Genomic DNA, 21,017 nt, shown 5'->3' with positions numbered 1-21,017 from the left:
TCCCGCTGAAAGACAAGCCATGGAAAAGTACATCACCGCATCGCTGACAGCTGGGATCATCCACCCTTCCTCCTCCCCAGCAGGGGTGGGGTTCTTCTTCGTTGAAAAGAAGGACAAGTCACTCCGCCCCTGCATTGACTATCAGGGTCTCAACGCCATCACGGTCAAGAACCACTACCCACTACCGCTCATGACCACGGCCTTTGAACTACTCCAGGGAGGTATTCACCAAGCTAGATCTACGCAATGCATACCATCTCATCAGGATCAGGGAGGGGGACGAGTGGAAGACAGCCTTTAACGCCACCACTGGTCACTACGAGTACCTCGTGGTCCCTTTCGGCCTGATCAACGCGTCCGCAGTCTTCCAGGCACTCGTTAACAGCGTCTTAAGGGACTTCCTAAACATCTTCGTTTTCGTGTACCTGGATGACATCCTGATCTTCTCCCGCTCCCTGGAGGAACATTGGGGTCACGTCCGGCAGGTCCTCCAGCGCCTGCTAGAGAACAAGTTGTTCGTCAAGGCAGAAAAGAGCAAATTTCACCAGAGCTCTGTCTCATTTCTGGGATTCATCATTTCCCTGGCAAGGATCCAGATGGACCCCCTCAAGCTTGAGGCAGTTGCCGATTGGCCCACCCCATCTTCGAGACGAGAGCTCCAGCGCTTCCTAGGATTCGCCAGCTTCTACAGGCATTTCATTCGCAACTTCAGCACGGTGGCCAGACCTCTCTCAGCCCTGACCTCGACCAAGACCCAATTCAAGTGGGGGGAGGAAGCAGAGAAAGCCTTTTCCACGCTCAAGCACAGGTTTACCATAGCACCCATTCTCACCATACCCAATCCAACCAAGCAGTTTATTGTCGAGGTCGACACTTCTGAGTCAGGGGTTGGAGCTATATTTTCCCAGAGGGCCAGTGATGACAAGGTCCACCCATGCTCCTTCTCCTGCCAGCTATCCCCAGCCGAACGGAATTACGACATCGGCGACCGAGAACTACTGGCTGTTAAACTAGCCTTGGAGGAGTGGAGGTACTGGCTCGAGGGGTCAGAGTTTCCCTTCCTAGTCTGGACTGACCATAAGAATCTGGAGTACCTCAAGTCTGCCAAACGCCTTAATTCCCATCAAGCCTGTTGGTCTCGCTTTTTCTCCCGGTTCAACTTCATGATTTCCTACCACCCAGGCTCCAAGAATGGCAAACCCAATGCCCTGTCCAGGATGTTCTCCTCCCACCAAGAGGAGTTCAAGCCACCCGAGACCATCCTTCCTCCACGCTGCCTGGTGGGAGCCGCCATTCTAGAGGTTGAGACACTCGTGCAGAAGGCCCTGGAGCAGAACCTCGGTGAAGGTAGCCCCAACAACATTCCTCCTAACCATCTGTTTGTTCCCAGTCCTGTGCGAACCCAGGTGCTGCAGTGGGGTCGTGGCTCCAAGCTGGCCTGTCTTCCGGGAGCCGCCCGAACCCTGGCACTCATCCAGCAGCACTTTTGGTGGCCATCCATCAAGGAGGACGTCCAGGAGTTCTTGGCAGCCTGCGACACATGCTCCAAGACAGCCAATCGACCCCCTGCCGGCTTCCTAAGACCCCTCCCAACTCCACATCCACCTTGGTCTCACATCGCCCTGGACTTCGTCACAGGACTCCCCAACTCATGTGGCAACACATGCATTCTCACTGTCATTGACCGTTTCTCTAAGACCGTTTATTTCATCCCTCTGCCCAAGCTCCCCTCAGCCAAAGAAACCGCTGAACTACTCATCCAGCACATTTTCCATTTACATGGACTGCCCACTGACATTGTTTCTGACCGGGGTCCTCAGTTCACTGCACAATTCTGGAGGGCTTTCTGCAAACTCATCGGGGCCACCTGTAGTCTCTCAGGCTTCCACCCACAGACCAACGGCCAGGCAGAACGGGCAAACCAGGCTTTGGAGGTTGCACTCAGGTGCATGGCGTCCAGGGATGCCAGTTCTTGAAGTAAGTACCTACCCTGGATCGAGTACGCTCATAACACTCTTCCTTCATCTGCCACAGCTCTCTCACCCTTCCAGTGCTCCCTAGGTTACCAACCACCACTCTTCCCCAACCAAGAGGAGGAGGTCACCATATCCCCTGCCCAGATCTTCATATGCCGCTGCAGGAGGACGTGGGCATTGGCCCAGAGAAAACTCGTTTGCTCCGCCCTAGCATCCAAGAGGCAGGCCGACAAACGCCGCTCTAAGGCACCCACTTACCGGGTGGGGCAACGAGTCATGCTCTCCACACGCCATCTGCCACTCAGAACCATCTCCTGCAAGCTGGCTCCCAGGTACCTAGGACCCTTCCTCATCAAAAAGGTAATCAACCCATGTTCCGTCAGACTGGCACTACCACTCACCATGCGACGCATCCACCCCACGTTCCACGTGTCACAGCTTAAACTGCTGGTCTCTAGCCCTTTTTTCCCTGAATTAAATCATATTATTTATTGGATTACTGTCTGTGTTCTGCTTGTGGATCCTAACTTCACCATACCTCCACCCACCCTAACAGCGACAGTTTACTGTGGGAGCCACCGGCGAACAAAGAAATGCTTCTGCACATGCACAGCGGAAAACTTTGTCATTGAATATTCGCATCAGCTCCGGCATGTGACATCATGTTGTCTTGACAACCATGCAATATCACAAACCATATTCAACGCTCATTCTCCATTGGGTAGAGTGATGTAATACACGTAGGATGAGCGATATGCTAACAATATTGCATGCTATCAAACCAAATGAATGAAATCTGTTAGAATGGAATAGAATACATGTTTTTATTCCATTGAAATAGTGTCTTGTATGTATAATAATGTAGCATACTGTATGTGAATATAAAATGTGGCCTATAGCTGTCATTGCAATAGCTTGTAATGTACTGCAGCATTGCAATCTTTTTGATTGCCATCATTTTTTTTCCATCTAATGGTCTCCCAGTAGACCCCGAAGCTGCCGCCAGGCGCCGCTAAAACCGCCATTTAGAATTTGAGCCGCCGCCAGCCAATAATTTTGTAAGCCAATTTGAGCCGCTATCTAATAAAATTTGGCTGAGCCACTAAGAATTGTGTACATCAAATAATGGGTTTGTCCACATCATGAGCTACAAGAAAAGTGACACAAACATGATCAACTGTACACACTAGTAGTAACACAATAGAGACGTATAGGCATACACTGTAGAGATTTAGAACTGATATCACAGCACAGAGAGCCACCACAAGCTTGCCGTTGTGACTACCTGTCTGGCTTCCCGCCCCTCACACCGTTACCACGATACACTGGGGAACCCGGGAACCCACCCAGAGCATCAATCGACTCCGATATCGACGAGATGGCTGCATTCTTTGCCGCTGCTGAGGGAAAGTGTAAAGGTATTTTTTTTTGTTTGTTTGTTTGTTTCACATACTTCGAGATTGATAAAAAAAAAGTACTCCACCACTCTACTTTCATCATAGTAAGATAGCTGCCAGTCCTTCACTGGTCATTGCTAGTGAGAGTAGATAGCTAGATGCCTTCCTCGAACAATCCAGATTAGCTTATTATTAGCATTGAACTACAATCTTGCTAGATTTATATTTACAATGAAGTAAGAGACCAGGGGACCTGTGGTAATTGCTATTTATTCCTCCCATTTGTTTGATCCGTTCGCCCGGATATATGCCACACAGTGACGTCCAGTATCAGCCATTTGTAGCCATAAACATTTTGGTGGCTGCAGCAGCCATTAAGGTTTTGGCTGAGTCAGCTAGCCAGCCAATAATTTCATCAGCCAGCCATTATCCTGAAAACAAACGGCTTCGGGGTCTATCTCCCAGTGAAGACAGCACTAGTATATAGATCAAGTGATACGATACTCCATAGCATACATTATTTCACATAACAACTTCAATTATGACTAAATATGATGTCATTATTTCTGCTCTGATCAGAAACAAATACTTGTAAACTCAGAAAGATGGTGGTATTGACTAATTCTTAAACCAGACTAAACTAAATGATCAGAAAATTATTTGACCATTCGTTTATCCAATAGACAGAAGTCTATCCAGTTGGTAGTAAAATGATATGAGTGTTTTAAAAGCCATATACAGTACATACTGTATATTGTGGGCTGAAATTTTCTCAAAGGTGGAGGAAGTAAAAACAGAATGGAAATTAAAATCACTGAGTACAGTACCTGTAGCATACACAAACTACAACCATCCGAATGGGGCCCACAAAATATCATGCAAAATAAAGTTATTGTTATGCAAATGCATAGCACCTATTTGTGGGACATGAATGACAGCAATGAATGACTGAAAGAGAAACGGCCTTCGTCGTCAATCGCTGAATCACCGTGCTACACAAAGCTGTCTTCCTCCGTGTTTACAAATAAACTTTGCAAAACAAGAAAATATTACACATTAGAAAGCATGGGACGACATAATGAAACAGGGTTCTCTTATTATCTATAAATCTATCCTTGATAAGAGGTAGAAAGCAAACAAACTGTGTCTAAGGAACCCAGTTCTGAGAGCTGGTTCTGAGGTTAGTGGAAGACATCAAAGGTGAAGAACGGGAGAGCGAGATTAAGATAATAAAAGCAATACTTTACCTGCATTCTTTCAATCATTTCAAATAAATCAGTAGTCTGAAAAAGGGGGGAGAGGAAATGAGATGAGTGAGGAGTCTGATGATAAAACTGGCATGTGAGAGCTGAGCCTTGAATTATGTTACATGGTTAAACTAGGGCAAGCGTGAAGATACTGAACACACTGCAGCTCTTTTAATCAGCCACCTGCACTGAACTCTGCTTCAATTGATTATACCACTGAAGGTCTGCTGCGTTACGGTGACCTTTCTGGCCTTCATTTCTATAAAGGACATTAATGGATTATTATTTAATGAAGCGCTGAAGTGTCTTAGAACAGGACGAGGTTGTGCTGAGGTTGTCAGAGCATGATGTTAGTAGCAATAAGCCAGCATTAGCGGTCAGGGAGGCCCCGTTGCTTGTCTTAAGTGTTACAAGTTGTGTTATGTGACCACAGTCACATCATTATATCGCAAGACTGTTTTGTAATGTTAGGGCATGTACACTACTAGTCAAGTTTGGCACGCACATATTACACTGAAAACACATACTTTCATTTGCTTATAAGGCATATATACGGTAAATACTGTTAATGCTTAGGTATATATTTATTTTCTGAATCAAATGTTTTTTAATAAGAACGTGTCATGTCCTTCCTACTCTTGGTGTGCGGCATGTTTGAGAGAAACAAACACTGCTTACATGTTTTTTTTAGTTTTGTTTGCATTCCTGTGTGCTTTTGTTTCTGCTCTAGTTCTGTCACTGGTTGATTATCCTAATGTGTTCACCTGTTCCGTGTCTCAGCTTCAGTACGTTGTTTTTGTTCCTCCTTACAACGTTATATCATGCATTTCTAGCATAAACTCCAAGATTTATTTCTCAGGGCCTTATTACTGCTTCTACATTTTATTCTACCTGTGTTTTCTTTTCTGAAATATGAATTATCTGTGTGTGATGTTTTCTTTAACACTTAGTTACTGCATGATTCCAATGTAAGTTATGTCATAATGTTAATATGTTCTTATAAACTGTAAAAATGATTTGCTGTTTTAACTTAGTTAGTACCTGGGCTGCCTTAAAATTTCGAGTTAATTGAAATTCATATAGTAACTGTTTGCCTCATTGTGTTAACTTACTATATTAATTTCAGTGAACCAACGGAGTCAACTGCATCTCCGTCGCCTTGACACTGTCCTCAGATGCAATCGTCTCCATTGGTTTGGACATGTCCAACGCAGTAATTCTTGGATCAACAGATGCACTACCTTGGAAGTTGAAGGAGCGAGCAATCATAGCCGACCTCGAAAAAGCTGGAAAGAATCTGTCCGTGCTGACTTGAAGCTATGGAATATCGCAGAGGAGGCAACTCAAGACCGTGCTGAATGGAGAGGGGTCTGTCTCAGAAACTGGGTACTGTGGGGGTACCCCACTAAATATACTCATAGTCAATAAACTATATGGTTTTGAATGGTGATGTTGGTTTTAATTTGAAATAAAATGATGAAAGAAATAATACAGATAAAACTAAATCTTTGATGTGAATACTCTATTCAGAATTTGGCAAAAATTCTGCAAATTTGTGGAAAAATGGCAGCTTGATCTGAGACATGATAAATGGTTGACTACATTGCATTCCCTAAAAAAGGTTGTAGTCCACTGAAAAGTCTACAGTTATCACTAATTGTATTTTAAGTTGTAATTTTATACACCTAAGGATTGGTGCGCTCACAGAATAATCATAACCATAATAAAACATCATGCAAAATATTTGATCACCATTGTAACTCCATTTTCCGCAGACCCAAAACCAATACGATCGTGTGTTTTGATCTAAACGGAAAGCCTCAGGGTCAAGGTCACTACCTCACCAAAAGAAGTAACTTAAAATCACTATGCCATATAAAAATTTAGTTATAAAGCTGCGATTTTGTTTTTGAAAACGAAAGCTGAAAGTTAGGTATAGAATATGTTTTTACAGACTATGTTACAATGGTAGCTGGTCTTGTATGAATTTCTGAGCTATAAAATGAGTTGTGGCCTATTTTTTACCGTAGCGTGTTATTTGTGTGCAGGGAAAGACACGCATTAACAATTTGCATGTGTAGAATGGAATTTTCCACTCCAACAGTTAGAAGTTGATCATGCTTCCATTTGCGGGCTTTCTGTTACGCGGGTGATCTGTTCGGACGTTATCACTGAAAAGGTGAGTTCTGACAGTTTTATTTTGTTTTAGTCTTGCAGTATAAGGCAATAGAATGTTTCTTTTTCATCTCACTTTCATATTTTGTAGTGTTTGCGTATTTTTGGTCAATACACTATATTGCCAAAAGTATTTGCTCACCTGCCTTGACTCACATATGAGCTTAAGTGACATCACATTCCTAATCCATAGGGTTCAATATGACGTTGGTCCACCCTTTGCAGCTAGAACAGCTTCAACTCGTCTGGGAAGGCTGTCCACAAGGTTTAGGAGTGTGTTTATGGGAATTTTTGACCATTTTTCCAGAAGTGCATTTGTGAGGTCACACACTGATGTTGGACGAGAAGGCCTGGCTCTCAGTCTCCGCTCTAATTCATCCCAAAGGTGTTCTATCGGGTTGAGGTCAGGACTCTGTGCAGGCCAGTCAAGTTCATCCACACCAGACTCTGTCATCCATGTCTTTATGGACCTTGCTTTGTGCACTGGTGCACAGTCATGTTGGAAGAGGAAGGGGCCAGCTCCAAACTGTAAAAACAGTCTGCATGCCTAGGTGCTTGATTTTACACACCTGTGGCCATGGAAGTGATTGGAACACCTGATTCCGATAATTTGGATGGGTGAGCAAATACTTTTGGCAATATAGTGTATTTTGCAACCATGGTCAATTTAGATCGAACTTTTGGATAGAATCTACGGCCAGTCATTTTGCCCCGCCCCCGCCTCGTGCTCCATCCGGTGCGGTAGTGATGTCCCATTGCTCGCGTGCCGCAGCAGAGACCCACGCGACATACAGCCGGTACAGTCGCTGTTCTTTTACCACCACCGTTATTCTCACCTTTCCGGTGCGTTCTTGATTTTTCCATTGTGTCCTATTGTCCTATTTCGCCATATCAAATCCCCAAAATGTATCATATTATTCATATTTAAGTGAATAATCAATTCAGTCATCATAACTTGGCATTTTTAACCCAAGCAATCAAAAAGAGGACATTTATTCAATATTTTCACTCATCTGTGAAGGAGGGGCTTTAATTCTTCATGATGTAGTTATTTTATATGTAAATCAATTTTACAAAAACATTTGAACTGTAATCAAAAACAATTTCCACAGTGGAGGCCACATAAAGCGAGATTCTATCTTTATTCTTATTAAACATGACAAAAGAAACAGAGTGTTAGGTAAATGCAAAAAAAAAAAAAAGTAAAATTAGAATAAAAAAACTTTTTTTTGACCATAATGTCCTAAATGACAGACCAGTTTCTGAGACGGACCCAGAGCTCTGCTGAAGACTGCTAGTCCTACACACGTCTGACGTGTCAACTGACTCAAAACGGATAGTGAGCGAGTGAACTCAAAATTTTAAGGCAGCCCGGGTACTAACTTTAAGTTAAAACAACAAATAATTGTTTACAGTGTATCTATATTAAAAAAATTATCATAAATAGTTCTGTAAGCAAGCATGTCCGAACCTTTAATAGTACATGCTGAAGTTGAGGGGCTTCATGTGATTTAGTTCACATTGAGGGGAATTTTTCATAGCATTTCGTATTAGACTCACTGCATGTCATAGTGCACGAGATTGCACAACCATCACACGTTTGTGCATAGTAATGTGCAGACAGCTCACACGATACCAGTGTATTTCCAGTCGGTATGGGTCAAATGAAATCTGCATGAATTTCTTCCTGTTTACCTGGGCAAACAGATTGTGTACCACCTCGCATTGTTTGAGGACATTATGCAACTCCTCCATATGCAAACAGACTCTGCTTTCCTTAAAGCAAACACTTGAGAAGTTCAACCTGGCAAAATAACAATATCACAATCTCACTGGTAGAGAAAAGGGAGGAAACAGAGTGAGTGTGTGCTTGGGATGAGAAGCTGATGATCTATTTAGTGTATTGCTCTATGGAGGGTTTGCATACCTCTCAGCCATCAAACAACAAACTGAAACAGCGGGCAGTGAGGCTTTATCAAAGACTAATAGTAAAACTCTGCACCATATGCTCTCTGGTCCTCAGCTCAGGGGATCCTCCTTCAGCAAACACTGCCTGAGTCATGAACACTTGCTGCTTTAAAATAATACCAAGCAAATACAAAGCTATGAACACAACAATAAAAAGTGCTCCCGGATACAACTAGTATATGGTAACCATTACTTTAGTGCTCTGGATAATTTTGCAAAAAAAGAAAAAGAAAAAAAAAGTGAATATCACAATTATGTCTCTCTATACAGCAGAGATGCTACGCAATTATATGCTTTTTTAATCAAGCTGACTAACTAGAAATTGATCTTTCTCCTGCAGTGCGTTTTTAGCTGAACATCACGTCTTATTTCCCACTTTTGCTTTCTGACTTCTGTCAAGCTTCAAAGGTTTACTTACGATCCCAGGCCTTTTCCAGTGTCCCACTGTCACACGAACTGGACTTCTTGCTGCCATTCTGAAGTGATGTCTAGTGTCTTTTAGACAAAAAAAAAAAGTACTTTTATATCCAGTCTAGTTCTGGTCTAGAAATGTTTTTCCTGGGCCTCTAACAGCACCTTCCTGTTTCCGCCTGAGTGCGAGGAAAAGTCCAAACTGTGAACCATCAAATTGTCCCATCACAGCACTATGAGAAAGCCTCTGACAGTGAGTGCTGCACTGCTCTGTGAGGTGTGTGTGTGTACTCTGTATGTGTTTATGTGTATAAGCATGAGGTTAGAGCCAATATTTCTCTTTTCCTTTCTCCAGACTGGTGTGGGAATTGGCAAAGCAAATCTTGCATTCCTTTCTCACAGAGCAGCTCTTTTTGTACTCTCTCTCAGAGGTGTAGAGGTGGAGCTGAGACTCGGGTTATACTTCAACAAGCCTGCAAGGAGCCCACCCAGTGGAGCGCTAATGCCACACCAACAGGTGCTGGGCATTTTATTTAGATCAGTCTTTGGAGCTGCATATGAGAAACTGGTGCATGATGAGATATTATCTTTACTGCTGATGAGCTTCTTACTCTGAGAGTCTCGATCAAAAACACTGAAGCTTTCTTTCCTGGTCAGGTCAAAATGACCCATTTTGAGGTCTTTCTAAACTGAAGCATTATCAGATGATAATAACCACTTTTCCACGATGAAACTTGTACTTGAGATTAGTATCCATCCATCCATTATCTGTAGCCGCTTTATCCTGTTCTACAGGGTCGCAGGCAAGCTGGAGCCTATCCCAGCTGACTATGGGCGAGAGGCGGGGTACACCCTGGACAAGTTGCCAGGTCATTGCAGGGCTGACACATAGACACAGACAACCACTCACATTCACACCTACGGTCAATTTAGAGTCACCAGTTAACCTAACCTGCATGTCTTTGGACTGTGGGGGAAACCGGAGCACCCGGAGGAAACCCACGCAGACATGGGGAGAACATGCAAACTCCACACAGAAAGGCCCTTGCCGGCTGCTGGGCTCAAACCCAGGACCTTCTTGTTGTGAGGCGACAGCGCTAACCACTACACCACCATGCCGCCCCTGAGATTAGTATGTTTAGGTCATTTTGCCTTGACAGATGCTACATAGAAAAAAAAAGAGGCCTCCGAAGGTTGTTTGCATCAACACTGTTTGTACTGTGCACACTGTTTATAATGGTGATAAGATAAAATGTGTATTTTAAAATAATTTTTACATCATTTTTATTGCTGTCAAAGCACAATAAATGACGTGGAACAATGGGACCTTTGATAAGTACACTTAAAAACTCCCACCCTAGAACACTTTTAAGAAGCTAAGATCCCTAAAACATACAAAACAACCCTTAAATAACCCCCTAAAAGAGTGAAGTGAACAAAATATAAAGAATATAAAGAACAGGAAGTGAAATGCTAACTTGATGAATCATGGTTAAACCAAGAATCAAAGTTAGTGGCAGGAAAGCCATGACTTCCATTACAAAACAGCTGAAGTAAAATGAAAAGCATCAAGGAAGAATAAGGGAATGAAAAAAATTAAGAGAATAATGACTATTGTTTTTGAAAACTGATGCGGGGCTTCCTGTGCTTCTCACAGATTTTGGTATGTTGGATCTTGGAAGTCTCCCAAACTATAACTACTAGTAGTTATTGCCCATGAACCTGATTTCCTCTGAATGGTGCTCTTCACAGGGGCTAAATTGCTCTGTGCGTCTCCTCAGTGACGTAGACTCGGCCCTAGTGGAAGTCTCCGGCGAGGAGCGCTGATTGTGAGGTCCCATACAATCGAAACTGTCAGGTGAGTGGGAGAGGGGATTCTCCGCCAAGGCTGTGCGCAGTGTGTTAGCATGAGCATGTAGCCTATGGGAAATGAATAGTGTGTTGGATTAGCAGTAATCCGATGTTTTGGAAAATCGAAAATGTTGTCTTGGTCCCTCTGGGGCGTCACCAATCCATGTGGAAAGTATGGAGTATGTGCGTCCAGCCGTGTTGATTTGCACAGGTGAACAGACAGAGAGACAGAGAGACAAACTTCCTTTAGTAGTATAGATAGATAGATAACTAAGACTATAACAGGCCCAATAAATGGCAAAAAATAGGGATGCAGAAAGCTATTATTATTATTATTATTATTATTATTATTATTATTATTATTATTGAAGTTGCAGTTAAAAGAATCCTGAAAGTGAGGGGAACTGTCAAAACAGCTTCAATGCTCCATGGCATAGATCTTGCAAGTCTCTGGAACTGTACCGGTGTGATGAACACCATCGTTCCAAACCATGATGGTGGTGGAATGTGAACGTGAATGGTTGTCTGTGTCTATGTGTCAGCCCTGAGATGACCTGGCGACTTGTCCAGGGTGTACCACGCCTTTCGCCCATAGTCAGCTGGGATAGGCTCCAGCTTGCCTGCGACCCTGTAGGACAGGATAAGCGGCTACAGATAATGGATGAATGGATGGATGATGGTGGTGGAGCGTATGGTCTAACGTCACTCCAAAATCTCCCAGATTTGTTCAGTTGAGTTGAGATTAGGTGACTATGGAGGTCATAGGTGATCAGTCAGAATACTTATGCATTGATTTGCAGTGAATCTTTCCGAATCACAAGTGGACTCCAAACATGCCAAACAAAATGCCTCCACATCATAACAGAGCCATTGGTTTTCCTTTAATTTGTCACCTGTCTATATTTCGATAGCTACTGTTAGAAAGTCATGTTAGCTGTGAAATTCTACAATAGGTATCCACATAACTAGTCAACACTTATATGTTCAACACTTATATTTGCTGCTTTGCAACAATGTCTATTGTTAAAAGCGCTATAAAAATAAACTTGACTTGATGTTCAGCTATAAGTAATATTTCCTTCGATATAGTTTATAAATGTACCACAATGGAGTACAAAAAAAAACAAATTCAACCAATGTATAAATTAGTATGGAATACATAGGAATGAAGACTCCCTTGGAGGTTACGTTTGGCAGAAGTTCGCAAGAACTGCAATCATTGCTTACAGCCACTTTAAATTAATCACTTGAATGAATCCACTGGTGATGTGTCTGAGACATTGCATAAAACAAGAAAGAAATGTGCACGAATAAGGATTTAACACTGCAGCTCCTTTCCCTGATTACAGCAGTGCCTGCATCACCCAAGCTAATCCCTTTTTTTGCTTTTCAAACTCAAATGCAAATAAAATGTAGAGTAGAAAAAAAGAACACTAACATGGAACACCGACAGAGCAGAACAGAACCCAGTGTCTGCTTACTGATTGTCCACAATGAGATGGCATGCCACCTGCAGCTGAACATATTTCTTTAATAAGACCATAAGAAACATAATGATAATGTCTATCATGGGACATCTAGTTCCGTGGAAACAAGGAACTGCAATCATCTCATAAAAGGATGTTAGAATGAGAGTATCCTGTGTTGTAGATATGGTCAGAAAGTACACAGAGACACATTATTGCAGTGTATAAACAGTGATGACTGGGTGCAGCTCAATATCAGGCTCATCACTGGCACAATACAGCCATCTAATCCACTCTTAATTGATAACACAGAGCCGTTTTTCTCTACACATGGTCATTTGTGATGTATACAGCCCATTCCTTACTTCACTGACTATCATGGATAGTGAATAAAATAGAAACCATGCAATAAGTGTGTGTATATGGGTTAATTTAATCTTAGTACTGTTTGTACATAAAGTAGAAGAGATCATCTTTGAAATATAGTATTTTAAATAATGCCTGTCTCCATTTTATAAAGCAAGTTGATATGGAGGTGATCAATAAAATGTTTAGCATGTTTACAGCTAGTATATCAGAGAACCAAACAGTGAAGATACATGAATGAACAATCTGTAGGTGAAAATCTCTCACATAGTGTGCAATGACTGCAAAGACACTAAAGTATCTGGATAATTTTGAAGCCCAGAATCTCTCAAAGTCTTGCATGAGCTATGCATCAAGTAAGCCCTTGAAACATGTTATTTATACTTATATTAACCTAGCATGCCTTTTCCATTATCTCATCTCATCTCATCTCTCATCTCATTATCTCTAGCCGCTTTATCCTGTTCTACAGGGTCGCAGGCAAGCTGGAGCCTATCCCAGCTGACTACGGGCGAAAGGCGGGGTACACCCTGGACAAGTCGCCAGGTCATCACAGGGCTGACACATAGACACAGACAACCATTCACACTCACATTCACACCTACGGTCAATTTAGAGTCACCAGTTAACCTAACCTGCATGTCTTTGGACTGTGGGGGAAACCGGAGCACCCGGAGGAAACCCACGCGGACACGGGGAGAACATGCAAACTCCGCACAGAAAGGCCCTCGCCGGCCACGGGGCTCGAACCCGGACCTTCTTGCTGTGAGGCGACAGCGCTAACCACTACACCACCATGCCGCCCCTTTTCCATCATATCTACAGAAATAATTCCACCATGTACCAAAGCGAAGCCTCATTTCCTCACTGCCTTATTATAGGAGTTCCTCAGGAATCAGTTCTCTGTTCACTCTTGTTTTTCCTATATACTAAACTAGCAGGTTATCCGGCGCTGCCTGGGTTTTGCAAAATTCTGGGTTGACTCCAGACTTCCATGTCAAATTTGGTGAAGATCCGTCAAGAAATGGTGATGTTAACCCAAGACAAACAAAAATCCAAACATCTACCACCCAGGGGCCCACCGGGGACCCCCTGGGGCCCAAATATGGAATTTCTGAGTTCTGCCAAATTGTGGCTATCTCCTGTACCTACGTGCCAAGTTTAGTGAAGATCTGTCGAGAGTTTGTGTTGATAAATGCAACATGAAAGGCACTGAAGGAGGGGCTGGGTGGATGTTGTGCCTCACAGAGACCTCCCTGGGGCCCGTACATGAATTTTGTTTATATCCACAAAATTCCAGGTCATCCCTGGACCTACTTGCCAAATTTGGTGAAGATCTGTTGAAAAATGATGTTAACCCAAGACAATCAAAATCCAAACATCCACCACCCAGAGGCCCATTGGGGACCCTCTGGGGCCCAAATATGGAATTTCTGAGTTCTGCCAAATTGTGGCTATCTCCTGTACCTACGTGCCAAGTTTAGTGAAGATCTGTCGAGAGTTTGTGTTGATAAATGTAACATGAAAGGCATTGAAGGAGGGGTTGGGTGGATGTTGTGCCCCCCAGAGACCTCCCTGGGGCCTGTACATGAATTTTGTTTATATCCACAAAATTCTGGATCCTCCCCGGACCTACTTGCCAAATTTGGTGAAAATCCGTCAAGAAATGGCGACGTTAGCTCAAGACAAACAAGCAAACAAACAAACAAACTTTGCCGCTTATTATATAGATCACAGGGCTTAGTGTTAAGATCTTGTGATTTCTTCTACCACTGATACACTCATGACACACATGAAACTCAGAAAATATAAGCCTGCCGAATCCATTCCTTGATAAAGACCCATCTTGTGAAACTCAATCTTAAAAAAACAGAACAGAGATATCTATCAACTAAAAATTCCTCTATAGTGGACATTTTAATAACCATCAACACCAACAGTTTAGGTGTGGGCTTAGATCATGGGACCAACTTGGGCTTAAGAAGAGCTCCAGATCGAAATAATAATAATAATAATCTCATCTCATTATCTCTAGCCGCTTTATCCTGTTCTACAGGGTCGCAGGCAAGCTGGAGCCTATCCCAGCTGACTACGGGCGAGAGGCGGGGTACACCCTGGACAAGTCGCCAGGTCATCACAGGGCTGACACATAGACACAGACAACCATTCACACTCACATTCACACTTCATCTCATCTCATTATCTCTAGCCGCTTTATCCTGTTCTACAGGGTCGCAGGCAAGCTGGAGCCTATCCCAGCTGACTACGGGCGAAAGACGGGGTACACCCTGGACAAGTCGCCAGGTCATCACAGGGCTGACACATAGACACAGAGAACCATTCACACTCACATTCACACCTACGGTCAATTTAGAGTCACCAGTTAACCTAACCTGCATGTGTTTGGACTGTGGGGGAAACCAGAGCACCTGGAGGAAACCCACGTGGACAATATGCAAACTCTGCACAGAAAGGCCCTCGCTGGCCACGGGGCTCAAACCCGGACCTTCTTGCTGTGAGGCAACAGCGCTAACCATTACACCACCGTGCCGCCCCATAAGATACATATTACACATAAAACTTCCGTGCTAGCGAGTGACTGTGACAATTTGTAAACAAACATGGCCACCAGGTTTGCTTTGTTAAATATGGAAGATTTTGAGAGAATTTTGAAAGACAGAGACGCACTGAACACCTGAAAGGAATGTTTGTATAATAATAATAATAATAATAATAATAATAATAATGGCTTTCCCCCCCATGGTATATCAGATATATTCCATTCAGCTAGCATGATACTGAACTCATCTTTGACTCGTTTAATATCATGCTAGCTGAATGGAATATATCTGATATACCACGGGAAAAAAAAGCCAGCCAATATTATTTAAATATTCCATAAGCCTAAGTTCTATACATAGAGCAACTTTACAAATGATGAATTGGAAAAAGAGAGAACTCAATCTGTTTCTGAGTCAGTTCCAAGTGGGTGTGTGACCTCCAGATTGAGTGCGTCTGGTCTAATGAGAGAGAAGCCCATGGTTTCATGGTATGATGAAATTACCTAGTTACTGTGAAGAGTCTGGGCAATGTCTCAAAGACACGGCAATCCTCCTCAGCTGTGTTCGCAGCTGTCTAAAAGATGAATTGTAAGCATTCTGGATCATGTGCAAAGTGCTAGAATACATCACAGATTCTGCTCCTCAGCTCAGAGTGTCAGACTAATTGCAATGCTACTCCATTTCTCGTGTCTCCGAAAGTCTTTCCTACAAATGACTGTGTATTGTTTTGACTTCTACCTAACACTGAATCCACTGCCATAATTAACCTCTTTATTGTAAATAATGAGTCCGACTGCGCGAGGGGTTATGTGATTTCTGCTGTGCTTATAGTGCGGTCACAGTTCATCAGCGTGTAATCAGATTGTATCAGCAGTACAAATCAGCATACAGGATACCCATGAATGTCATCTGAGATAATAAAGCTGACTGTCTGTATTTAACTAGATAAAGGTAATCTATGGAGGTGTACTTTGATAAATGGGATTAGTTAAAGCCAGGAAAATGGTATAATTCATTAGTCATGCACAATCACAATTTGTTGATGTCCTTTACAGTCAAAGGGAACAGAAAGTAAAGAATTAAATATGTTATTAACTATGTATGATAGGAAACTGGCTGAGCACACAAAGTTTAAACTAATAAAAAAAGACAGACTGCTTTATCATGCTATGTTCCCTCAAGGCTCAGACCGAACTCAGACTCACAGTTTTGATTAAAGTTATATTCATTGGCGGTTTGTCCTTTGAGGCAGCAAATATTAATCTTCATAAAATCCTCCTTTACAACTCCATATATTTGAAATTCAACTGAAATACTAATTACATCCTTTGAGGAACCAACAGTTAAAAAAAATTATTGGTATTTGACAGATATAAGCAGATGTTCTGCTGATTTAGCCGTCTGTCTAGATGTCTAGAATGCCTACTGCTCCAAGTAGCTCCATTGAGTTATTACTGCACTTTGCAGGCAAAAATGTGAATAGAGGCCCATTGGAGGAGGAATCGTGTTGCCCCATGCTCAGGAGAGGAGCAGAAAATAGGACAGTTAATGACAGAGTTGCCAAACTGGGTTAGTTTAAAAATATCGTCACCAAGATTCAAGCTCTTGGATCTTTATAGATAATAATTGGAATAATAAATTTACACAAAAAAGGCAAAGTGCAAGTGCAGACAGTGTATTACTGATGTAATGAGCCATTGTATGATATATTGCAAAGATTGGGAGAGGAAAAGGGAGATTATGGAGTGGATGACGTCTGTACATTAGAAATCCATGTACACAACGGTGACCCCCATGCAAAGGCTGAGGAAATAAAAGATAAATGTGTCTCTCTTTTCTAATGCCCACATTTTTGGGCTTGATTCAGGTATTTTGTGTGGTTTTACTATTCACTATATAGTGCTATAGAATCAGTCAAGTGTGATAGCCTCTTGAATTAATGTCAGGAATTCTGGCACAGTCCATGGAGATACCGGTATATCACCAGTTATTCTATCCACCTTTACTGGATATGAGCAATCATACGCTCTGATTGGCCACTCTCCTACTAGGCGTGAGTAGAGCAAAACAAAATGGTGGAGCGCATCAAGTCAGATATATCACTTTATCAAGTATTTACAAGAAACAAAAATAGCTAAAAGAATATAGTTTTTTCTCCCCCAATATTTCCTGTTCCACACTCCAGCCCAGTCGGCGGTGGTAATGCACCTTTAAGTTGGTTTGCCAACTGCCAAAAAACCCTAGAGAAGAAAAACAAAATGGCGGAGCGTGTTTCTGAACCAACCGAGGATGAAATAAAACTCTACTCAAAAACAAAACTGCAAAAAATACAAAAAAGCAACGAAATATGGAATAAAAGTATTTCATTTTATTTTTCAAGAATTATTATTATTGCAGGGGCGTGCCGCCCCTGCAATAATAATGTAGTGGCGTAGTGGTTAGCGCTGTCGCCTCACAGCAAGAAGGTCCGGGTTCGAGCCCCGCGGCCGGCGAAGGCCTTTCTGTGTGGAGTTTGCATGTTCTCCCTATGTCCGTGTGGGTTTCCTCCGGGTGCTCCGGTTTCCCCCACAGTCCAAAGACATGCAGGTTAGGTTAACTGGTGACTCTAAATTGAGCGTAGGTGTGAATGTGAGTGTGAATGGTTGTCTGTGTCTATGTGTCAGCCCTGTGATGAGCTGGCGACTTGTCCAGGTTGTACCCCGCCTCTCGCCCGTAGTCAGCTGGGATAGGCTCCAGCTTGCCTGCGACCCTGTAGAAGGATAAAGCGGCTAGAGATAATGAGATGAGATTATTATTGCATTTTTCACAAACTGCTCCTGATATTTCGCTGATTTGTTTACATTCTAAGCAGAAATGATTTTGTCGGACATTTTGTACAAAGTTTTTATTTATCGGATTTGCAAAAAATTAAAATAAAAATGCTCCGCTTCTGGCGGCACGGTGGTATAGTGGTTAGCGCTGTCGTCTCACAGCAAGAAGGTCCGGGTTCGAGCCCCGCGGCCGGCGAGGGCCTTTCTGTGTGGAGTTTGCATGTTCTCCCCATGTCCGCGTGGGTTTCCTCCGGGTGCTCTGGTTTCCCCCACGGTCCAAAGACATGCAGGTTAGGTTAACTGGTGACTCTAAATTGACCGTAGGTGTGAATGTGAGTGTGAATGGTTGTCTGTGTCTATGTGTCAGCCCTGTGATGACCTGGCAACTTGTCCAGGGTGTACCCCGCCTCTCGCCCGTAGTCAGCTGGGATAGGCTCCAGCTTGCCTGCGACCCTGTAGAACAGGATAAAGCGGCTAGAGATAATGAGATGAGATTATTATTGCATTTTTCACAAACTGCTCCTGATATTTCGCTGGTTTGTTTACATTCTAAGCAGAAGTGATTTTGTCGGACATTTTGCACAAAGTTTTTATTTATCAGATTTGCAAAAAATTAAAATAAAAATGCTCCGCTTCTGGCGGCATGGTGGTGTAGTGGTTAGCGCTGTCGTCTCACAGCAAGAAGGTCCGGGTTCGAGCCCCGTGGCCAGCAAGGGCCTTTCTGTGCGGAGTTTGCATGTTCTCCCCGTGTCCGCGTGGGTTTCCTCCGGGTGCTCCGGTTTCCCCCACAGTACAAAGACATGCAGGTTAGGTTAACTGGTGACTCTAAATTGACCGTAGGTGTGAATGTGAGTGTGAATGGTTGTCTGTGTCTATGTGTCAGCCCTGTGATGACCTGGCGACTTGTCCAGGGTGTACCCCGCCTTTCGCCTGTAGTCAGCTGGGATAGGCTCCAGCTTGCCTGCGACCCTGTAGAACAGGATAAAGCGTCTAGAGATAATTAGATGAGATGAGATGCTCCGCTTCTCAAAATCCAGTAAATGTGGATAGAATAAAACAGTTATTCCACTCAATCTCGTCGTACGTGGCTTGTAGCCGACTCAGTGCTACGCGCCTCGTCGGCTATCAGCTCACGTACGACTCGATTTCGTGGAATAACTGTTAATTATTCTCGCTTGTGCATGCATGTTGTATGTCACAAGACCAATGTTAGCATAATCAGAAATTAATTACAGATTTCACTTTCCTCTGGCTTTTAAAGTTTGCACCCCTTCTGCTCTGTGCCACATTTTAAAATAGTTTAAAGTAGTCTTGTTGCCTTTGAAGCTTGGGAGCAAATTGCTCGCAGTCTGTCATAAGATCATAACTGCTGAGCTGATAAATACAGGTGCTCCAGGGATGGATATCTGAGAATAAAACAGTAAATCAATTTAGTTGGTCTAAAAGCACTTTCAAGTTTCCGATGGAATGATGATGTGCTCTTTCTGCCCTATTCCATATTCATGACTCCATGGGACATATCTGCAGTATCAGATCTCTTCATTTATATGATTCAACAGGAAAAGTCAATTTGAAGTGGGTATTTTGGTTGCTTGAATTTTGAAGGAATATGACACTAAATGCTTCTTGAAAACAAAACAAATCATATACTCTGTCACATCCTTCACGCAAACAGTATTGGGGTTAGGATTCTTGATATACGTAATGACGACGAAAAACAAAAAGTCAACAATAGTTCAGGTGTGCTTTTATTTGGAAGACAGCAAGGGAACAGAGAAGCTTTTTTGCATAATTAGATAGCAGAAGGTCTGGGAATAAAGAATTATCCACAGGGAATCACTAATTAAGGATGGACCTGATTTCAGAGTCAAGATTATCAGCTGCCTTTTGGACTTGATGTCTTTCTCACTCTCTCTCCTCCGTGGCCTTCCTTTGCTCAGCACTAATTAAATCAGTGATACCACAGCGCTGTCCTTTGAACCTCCTCTATCCTAATCACAGCTAAAGTGTCTGGTGGAGTGAAGGCCTGAGAGCTCAGGGTGAAAACTATGAGTTAAACTCCATTTCACCTTCAGCCACAGACAGGCCCATAGGCACCGGGTCCTGGTCTGAGCTCTCTCAGCAATAATTAACATGTTTACAGCCTACGCTCTCTGCTTGTTTATTGATATCGGACATTATTATTCTCTGTGCGCTGCTGTTAGCAAACTGGCCCTGACTGTGCGAGTCTAGCAATTCATGCTATCTTTCCAGAGCAGGTGGGGATTCATAAGTGAGAAATTCCCTTCTAGTGAAGAACAAAAGGAGCTCATAGAAAGGCGTCAGAGCCATACGGCGTGCACTGGCCACAGAAAAAGGAAAGGAGAAAGCAAATAATACCGTTAAATACCATCTCTTTCCTAAGAGCTTAATAGCAGCTGTCCATACATGACTTAGTTTTAACTGACTGACTAAAATTGCAATCAGGTTCATGGCTGATTGATCCAGTTCTGCAGAGTGATGTGATGTAGAACGCAAAACAAAGTAGAATAAACTCAAAGCACTTCATCGAGTAGCTTGACAGGCAAAAATTATTGTCTATATTTTAAAGAACAAGTAATTTATAGCTCCCTGAAGCAAATGGTTTATTGCTTAAAAGCTCCCTGACATCATCTATATTCTCTGCTGTTAATATTCAGGCTCAATTCCCTTAGAGTAAAAGTCACATGTATCAAATTACACATAGATATTTCAGTCTCTGCACTTCAGCCATAATGCCGGACCACATATCCCTTTCCGTATAGTCTCGC

At 42.8% G+C, this 21,017-nt stretch overlaps 1 protein-coding gene across 19 annotated transcripts in view; it reads right to left on the bottom strand.

Moving 5' to 3' along the window:
• The window catches only part of rap1gapa (RAP1 GTPase activating protein a), a 205,717-nt gene that overhangs the window by 53,099 nt on the left and 131,601 nt on the right, over positions 1–21,017 (bottom strand). For 14 of the 19 annotated variants that reach the window (XM_060938285.1, XM_060938289.1, XM_060938270.1 and 11 more), the window contains one exon: positions 4,621–4,656. The exons of 2 other annotated variants lie outside the window; for them this stretch is intronic. In XM_060938285.1, the coding sequence (XP_060794268.1) occupies positions 4,621–4,656 (36 nt within the window). Of the gene's footprint in view, positions 1–4,620; positions 4,657–4,803; positions 4,871–9,181; positions 9,574–21,017 lie in introns of those variants that run through there. 3 more of the 19 variants (XM_060938277.1, XM_060938288.1, XM_060938278.1) reach the window with 3 other exon arrangements.

This window comes from Neoarius graeffei, chromosome 13 (assembly GCF_027579695.1).
Source record: "Neoarius graeffei isolate fNeoGra1 chromosome 13, fNeoGra1.pri, whole genome shotgun sequence".
In the NCBI taxonomy this organism is placed as follows: Eukaryota; Metazoa; Chordata; class Actinopteri; order Siluriformes; family Ariidae; genus Neoarius; species Neoarius graeffei.
Note: the sequence above shows the minus strand (reverse complement) of the source record. Positions and strands in the feature narration are given on the sequence as shown.